The sequence below is a fragment of the Physella acuta genome, unplaced genomic scaffold, assembly GCF_028476545.2.
Source record: "Physella acuta isolate Inbredline_101_S28 unplaced genomic scaffold, ASM2847654v3 ptg001196l, whole genome shotgun sequence".
Classification (NCBI taxonomy): domain Eukaryota; kingdom Metazoa; phylum Mollusca; class Gastropoda; family Physidae; genus Physella; species Physella acuta.
In genome coordinates, this window is record NW_026732713.1 from 217,599 (window position 1) to 225,954 (window position 8,356).

At 38.5% G+C, this 8,356-nt stretch overlaps 1 protein-coding gene across 1 annotated transcript; it reads right to left on the bottom strand.

Annotated features, from left to right (window-relative positions):
• Positions 1-1,221: 1,221 nt before the first annotated feature.
• On the bottom strand, positions 1,222-1,878 carry LOC131957016 (uncharacterized protein DDB_G0290685-like). The gene has a single exon (XM_059321712.1). The coding sequence runs from the start codon at positions 1,876-1,878 to the stop codon at positions 1,222-1,224; it is 657 nt and encodes a 218-aa protein (XP_059177695.1).
• Between the last annotated feature and the right edge of the window lie 6,478 nt (positions 1,879-8,356).

The following is an 8,356-nucleotide window of genomic DNA, read 5'->3' on the forward strand; positions in this document are numbered from 1 at the left end:
ATATTTTAATTATAAGATCTGCCCACGCTATTTTTTTTTAGCGTTTTCTATTTTCAAACATAACCGCGTTTTAATAATTAATCAATAATTAGAATAATTTTAAATTGAAGCACATCGCATAAGCCGAAACAATAGGCATGAGAGGCATCAGGTGAACTAGGGGAAACAAATACTTTCAGTTTTTGTTTTTTAGTTCTTTAGCTCTGTAATAAAAGTCAAGATTTAAATACAAAAATCTAAGCTATCATAACGAAATTAGCTAAGTATTTATCATTGGAGTATGTTTTTAGTCCTAAAGCTCCGAAATAATAGTCGTGATTAAAAAACAAACCTCTAAACTATCATAACTAAAGTAACCAAGTATTTATCATTGGAGTATGTACTTAAAGTATAGTTCCTCAACCCGAAACCGAGAGTGTATAATTTGTTAAATAGAGAGAATTTAATACCTGTATTTTTTAAACTGTTTCAGAGAAACCTTTGATATTGTTTCGTGTAATGTTACAACGGGTATTAATGCATGTTATTTGAACCACTGCTAGTTATATTTTACGGCCGTACTTTGTAAGTTAAAACCCCGGGGAAAAGACACAGTTGGAATACTTTCAAAATTAGGCTTGATATTGATACTAATTTTAAGCTGTATTTTCATATAGACGCCCTAGCTGATTATGTACTTTACTAAACTTTTTAAAAGTTCTTTTAGGGTAATATATCGTTGTGTGTGTCGCATGAATGTAAGGGGAAGTAATAATAGCCTTATATTGTTTTAGACAATTGTTTTTCTAAAGTTTTAAAAGTTGGTTCGATTTAACAAGGACCTTAATGTCTGTGTAATGTGTAGGTTCTGCATTTATACTTTTATTTGTTCCCTTCCTGATGTCGTGGTTCTCCTAGTTCCGAATTTCTCCTTCGGATGTAGTGGTTGTAATCTACTGGTTCCATCTGTTTTTGTCTTGGTTCCTCGACTAATGTCGTGGTTCCCTTAGTGGTTGTATTCTACTGGTTCCATCTCTTATGTATTAGTTCCCCGAATAGATTCGTGGTTCCCCGAATACAGTCGTGGTTCCCCTAGTGGTTGTATTCTACCGGTTCCATCTCTAGTTGTCTTAGTTCTTTACATATTGTCGTGGTTCCCCTAGTGGTTGTACTTTACTGGTTCCATCTTTTGTTGTCTTGGTTCCTCAATTGTTTGGTTCCCCACATATTGTCCTTGTTCACTTAGTAGTTGTATTCTACTTGTTCCATCTCTAGTCGTGATTCCCCACATATTGTGGTGGTTCCCCTATAATTGCGTTGGTTCACGTCTCTTGTGGCTTCACTCAAGTGGTTCCGTTCCTTAAGTCGTGGTTCCCTTATTGATGTCTCTGTTTCCCTCTTCTTGCCTTGGTTCCCCTCTTGTTTGTCTTGGTTCCCCTCTTGTTTGTCTTGGTTCCCCTCTTCTTGTCTTGGTTCCCCTCTTGTTTGTCTTGGTTTCCCCTTGTTTGTCTTGGTTCCCCTCTTGTTGCCTTGGTTTCCCTCTTGTTGCCTTGGTTCCCATCTTGTCTTGGTTCCCCTCTTGTTGTCTTGGTTCCCCTCTTGTTGCCTTGGTTTAACCTGTTGTTGTCTTGGTTCCCCTCTTCTTGCCTTGGTTCCCCTCTTGATGTCTTGGTTCCCATCTTGTTGTCTTGGTTCCCCTCTTCTTGTCTTGGTTCCCCTCTTCTTGTCTTGGTTCCCCTCTTCTTGTCTTGGTTCCCCTCTCGTTGTCTTGGTTCCCCTCTTGTTGTCTTGGTTCCCCTCTTCTTGCCTTGGTTCCCCTCTTGTTGTCTTGGTTCCCCTCTTGTTGTCTTGGTTCCCATCTTGTTGTCTTGGTTCCCCTCTCGTTGTTTTGGTTCCCATCTTGTCTTGGTTCCCCTCTCGTTGTCTTGGTTCCCCTCTTGTTGCCTTGGTTCCCCTCTTCTTGTCTTGGTTCCCCTCTTCTAGTCTTGGTTCCCCTCTTCTTGCCTTGGTTCCCCTCTTGTTTGTCTTGATTCCCCTCTTGTTTGTCTTCGTTCCCAATTCTTGTCGTACCACCACTTTAACATGCCATTCCTCGTGTCTTGGCTTCCCTTGTATGTGTCATGGTTCCTCTCTTGCTGTCTTGGTTCCCGTCCGTCTTAGTTCCTTTCTTCTCGACTTCCACTCTTCTTCTTGTCACGGTACCCCATCATCTGTCTTGCCCCCCCCCCCCCCCCACCAATCTAGACTAGTTGTCCCCCATTCCAGTCACAAACTAGAAGAAAGACAGATCTAGGGTATATCATAAATTGTCAACATCGATCAATAATATACATCCAACATTCTTACTTTCTTCAATAAAATATTGTTATTGATCAGTGGCGTAGAGAGGTCGGGTGTCACCCGGTTCGGCACTTAATGGTGTCACCCCCCCCCCCCCCCAGGGGCGTAGCGACCCATCCCGCGGACACACTTTCAATTTTCGATTTTCAACCCTCCCCCCGCCCCCAAAACTTTCGATTTGCACCCCCCACCCTCAAACTTTCGATTTGCACCTCTTAAAAGACTATTTAACACTCGAATTAATCACTTAATTAAGTGGAATTATCATTTTTCTCTATATATTTTGCTATTTTATGCCTTGGTGTCACCCCCCCCCCCCCTAAATGGTGTCACCCGGTGCGGTCCGAACCACCTCCCCCCCCCCCCTCGCTACGCCACTGTTAATGATAAGTTTTCGGTTTATCAGAGGCAAAAAAATGTACTACTTTTAATATCTTTCTACAGAGCTCGATTTAACCTACATTCATACAACTATAAAAACATATTACAACAACTATAAAAACATATTACAGTGAACCTGGGTCGACTGATCTTTGCTATAAAAAAAAAAAAAAACGTCATCCCTTAAAATACATTTATAGAAAACAATTTTTTAATGGTAGAAATTATTTTTTTCCCGCAAGCAATCAGTCTGTTGGTAAAAACTTAAAAAACGACTGTCTCAACAAGAACTAGAAAACAAAACGACACTTTTTCAAGTACTTTTAAAGATCGCGGACTAAGCGATTTTTGTTTTCTTTAAATTTAACCAATCCGTAAAATGCCAACAATTTTAACAAAGTGATGCAATCTCTATCAATGTTGTGAGTTGAATTTAATTTTAAAGGTTACTTTAAATAGCCCGTTGAGATATTTTATTTCGAGTTAAATGTTAAGCCAGATTCGATTTTATTTATTAAGTTCTTAGCAATCTTCTCCTGCTAATGAAGACACTAATTCCTATAGTACAGCTGTCCATATTCGGCTTAATCTGGGATATTGCTGAATATAATCCGGCTTCTGTTATTTGAAGGGCAACGAAGTAATTTTTTTTTATTGGCATGTATAAAAATACGACCTCGAACAGTGTGCGATTCTGTTTAAAAATCTACAACTGATACTAGTGAAAAAAATTGACTTATTGTAGTTAATGTCAGTTAAGGCAACGAGATCTTGGAAAACTATAAGGGCAGGTCTATTATTATAAGCAGTTTAGAAGAGCTTCTTTAAGGCATCTTTTCGATTGGGGGGGGGGGGGGGGGGGGGGATTCAAGGACAGTTGGGTAGCCATCAGAGCTGGCTGAACTCGGGGACTTCCTCCCGACTTGAACCCGGATTCGAACTCGAGACTTTGGGGTTACTAGTCTAGCGCTCTACCACTTGGCCACGCCGCCCCTTAGTCATAGAGTGGGTAGCGACAGGGTGTGTAGCCGCATAGTGGGTAGCGATAAAGTGGGTAGCCATATAGTGTAGCGACAGAGTGTGGGTAGCTATGGAATATGGGTAGCCACATCTTGTGGGTAGCGACAGTGTGGGTAGCTTTAGAGCGTGGGTAGCCACATTATTTTCGTTAGAAACAAAACAGGAAGTACGCCCCGAAAAAAAAAATCATTCATATTCATTAACGGTATTCGTTGACAGACACCGAACTTTAAAGACAGAGCAATCATCAGTCATATGACCGAACCCTGAGTCAGATGACTTGTGTTGTTTGCGTCCATCTCTTTAATCCATCACCGTCAAGAAATTAGATTACAGCCAACGATAAAGTTACTGATGGAGTAGACTCGTTTTTCTGTTCTACTTTGTTGTTTTGTCTGTGCATTAAAAATATTGGAAAGGGTATTTTCGGTAAACGAAACAAAAGATTAAAATTTGAAAATCCAGCTTATGAGAATTTAAATATTAAATATATAAAAAAAGAAAATGCAAGTTTTTTTTTAATCGAAGTTAAATGATAGCTTGCCATTTACTAAAGTAGATTAAAAAAAACTTAAATATCGGTTTCTAAGCGTAGGATTCGTATAATCGAATTTGTTTCTAAATGAAGCAGTGTCAGACTTGCTATCTTTTTCCTTAATATCTGGAAAACTCCAGTAATCTGATTCTAACTTGACTTAATTGTCATTTAACTGTTCGTTTGAAACGTGATTGCATTTGGTTATAGACCTATACTTCCTTTATTTGATATTTTTTTACAGTCAGTCTTTTAAATAAAATAAATTTTCCATAAGTATTTCTTGTGAAGGAAAATTTAATCATTTAAACTGATGTGATCTCTATGCGAAAATATATGAACTGACAATTACCTTTTATGTCTATACTTTGTTTCTAAATAATACAAATGTCCCCTATGTAATATTCGTTAGTATGTTAATTTTACACTGAAACAGGCTATATTTTAAATGCATCTTTCATAAAAAGTGTGAAACTCAAGTCTAAAATCTAACGCTATTAAGTAAATGAATAGGAAGTAGCATCAGTACAATATTTTAATTTATACATGTGTGGCTGTGGTTTTATAATAATAGAGCTACGGTTTATAATGTAACTGTAATCTATACCTTTGTACTTATAGTCTATCAAAACTATAGCTAAGGCTAACATTAAATAAGTGGACCGTGTTGCTTAGGTGACCATCTTTTCCTGTTCGTGCTCAGGATACATGAGGAAGATGAAGTAAAGTTTATTAGTTTAAGGAAAACTCGTCGTATGAAAGGATAGTGTCGTCGGCCCTATACCCAGCCGCCTTTGGTTTTTTTTAACGTGAGTTGGGTACCCAGCAGAGTTAGTGGACTTAGTGGAGTTCTTGACCCTGATTTGAACTTGAGACTTTCTTATTGCTGAGTTATAGTCGTGAGTTTATTACTTCCTATAAAATCCACATCGACAAACTATTCTTACGCGTGACATACTTTTATGTCTAATGACTGTCCTCCCACTCCCACCAATGTTTATGAATACCGGACTAAATTATGTTTTATCTCATACTCTCGTTCCTCAAATTTTCCATCACATCCAGTCGGTCAGCGTGAGCACCCTCTATTGACGTGCAGCACTCACTGAACCCTCCCATTCCGCGCCCAATATAATTGGCCAGTCACCAAACGTATGGCCTCTCTCGCGCGCTCTACCGCTCACACCGGTGTCATGAGACTATCAGACATAGCGATAATCTTATGTTAACTCGGACCATGGTTATCATTGCACGATGATTACTATTTGTATTTTTAAGTTGAGTAAACGACTCATACATTAAACAGGGAAAATTGAGTTGAAATAAAAAAAAAAGTTTGGATATTTTATTTTCCAACTTTGGTTGTTGTCCAGATCAAATACAGGTAATTATAGATAGATATACGCAGTGTTAATTAAGGTTTGATTTGTTGAGAGTTTAGGATATGATTATAGATAGAAATACGCAATGTTAAATAGGGTTTGATCTATTTAGAGTGTAGTATTTAATTACACACACACACACACACATATATATATATATATATATATATATATATATATATATATATATATATATATATATATATATATATACGCACTGTTAATTAAGGTGTGATCTGTTGAGAGTTTAGTATCTAATTATAGATAGATGAAGTGTTAATTAAGGAGTGATCTGTTAAGAGTTTAGTATTTAATTATATATATATATATATATATATATATATATATATATATATATATATATATATACGCAGTGTTAATTTTAAGGTTTAATCTGTTTAGGGTATAGTATCAAATTATAGATCGATAAATGCAGTGCTAATCAAGGATTAATCTTTTTATAGTTTGGTAATCGTCGCGTTGATTTAAGTCATGTTAAATTGTTATATGAAGTGTCGGTTAAAGGTTTATCTGTATAGACATGTGTGAGCCGGATGTAACTATTGTGAGGGTAAAGGTCAAGCGGAATAGTTTGTTGACCTCTGAAGAAAAGTTGTGGTATTTTTTTTTTAATTTACTGGATTAGGCGCAGGTGGTCATTGGATTAATTCACTAATTAACTCTCAGAGGATTAACGTTGTGTGAGTAGATGGTTAATTATATACTTAATGTAATTCCAGGTTAGTAAATGAAGTAGATGATTAATGTATTAGCTTAAAAGTATAGGATGTACTTGGTTTAATTTAATATCTAAGTGATAGAGAATTAAAATATTCACCAGACATATGTCTGGCGCATATTTAATGTAAATCTGTGAAACAATTAGATTTAAAATGTGTCCAAAACATATTCAAATTAAAAATGTATGTTAAAAAATCAATTATAATGTGTCAAAAACATATTCAGTTTCACATTTGCAAACGTAATATTTTTTAATAGCGTTGTGTAGACTGGAGACTGTTTACGTTGTATTTTATTTCAAAATTTGGCAGTTTTGGTCCTGCCAAATTTTGTTTTCGCACTTATATTAGAAAATGTTGATATATATGTAACTAGGGTAGGCCTAACTACTAGTTACAATCTGATGCAACTGATAACGAACGATAAGCCGCGACGCAGTATTACAGTCTGATGCAACTGATAGCAGGTGGCTTATTAAACCGGACTGATAACAATCTCAAAGCCAACGCGTGCTATTTTGGGAAACGGTACGAGGGGATTCAGACGGCCTGTCAACTTTGAGTGATAGGATGCAGATGTTTTATTAATCGGGCTGTACGTTAGAACTGCGCAACTAGTAGTCGGAGACATCGATTACAAATATCGATTACGGATGAATACAAGTACGAATACGAGTACGAATACAAGGGATAAATAGGAGGGGACGGCGGAGCTCGCTCTCTTTCGATCGCTCGCTTTAGATCAGTCAGTCTGTGTGACAGTTGGTTATAGAACGGGTTAGCCGTCTTGGGTTAAGAAGGACGATAGACATGTGGATTCAGTTATATGAAGCCTAGTGAGGACTGTTAGGGGTCAGTTGATTCAGACTATTATTGTGAAGCATTCCTGTTGATTCATTGTGTTATTTTGAAGCATTTCTTGATTCATGTAATAAAAGGATCAATAGCGAACCTGCATCTTCGAGTATTTCTACTGTGGTCGATGTTGTGTAGAATGAGTGGTTAAACTCGTTACATTTGGCACTATAGGCAAATAATCTCGTAACATGTGGCGTTGCGAGCAGGGTAACTGTTCGCTCGTTACAATTGGCGTCGTCGGACAGGATGAATTCAACTAGACTTGCCGTTTGAGGCACCCATAGTCAACCTTGTGCATAACTGTGTTTTGTGTGTGTGTGAATTCGGACATTCAGGAACTGTGAAAATTGAGGAACGAGAAAAATTTTTCATACACACACGGTAAGAAAGAACTCTTTTTTTGTTACTTACAAAATAAAATGTCTACTCTGGACGAGAAGCAGACCCATATAGTGGTCCTACCCAGAGAGTCCCACATTAACAAATTTTACGGGGACGGTGATCCAACTTTAACCAACAGGTTCAGTGAGGAGGTCAAAGCGGCCTGGGCCTCGAGAGGCATGTCACCAGAGGAAAGATTAAGACTGCTGATGGGCAGTATAGGAGAGACGGTTAGGGCAGAGGTCAAATGCCACGATAAAACCATCCAATCAGATCCAGATAAGGTGCTAGATCTGATTATGGAGACCTTTGGGGAGAGACGGTCGGGATCGCAACTGCTGTCAGGGTTCGTAGGCTTAAGGCAGAGAATGGCGGAGAGTGTGATGGAGTACTCACACCGGATGAACAGGGCCTTTGATTCGGTAAAGGGCAAAACACCTGACATTGATGTGCGCCTACTGAGGGACCATTTCATAGAGGGGCTAGCAACCCCGATCTTAAGGAGAGAGTTGAAAGAGGAGGTCCACAAAGACCCGCAGTTGACCTTCCTTCAGGTCAGGAACTCAGCGATCCGCAGGTCTGAGGATGAGGACCAATCGAACTGTTCGGTGGACAAAGTCTCTGTGCCGGAACAGAAACAATCCCCACCCACAGGGGCCGACACGATGGAGACCATGATGGCTCAACTGTTGGCCCACCTAGATAAGGTTGACCAACGGTTGGAGAGGTTAGAAAGCAGG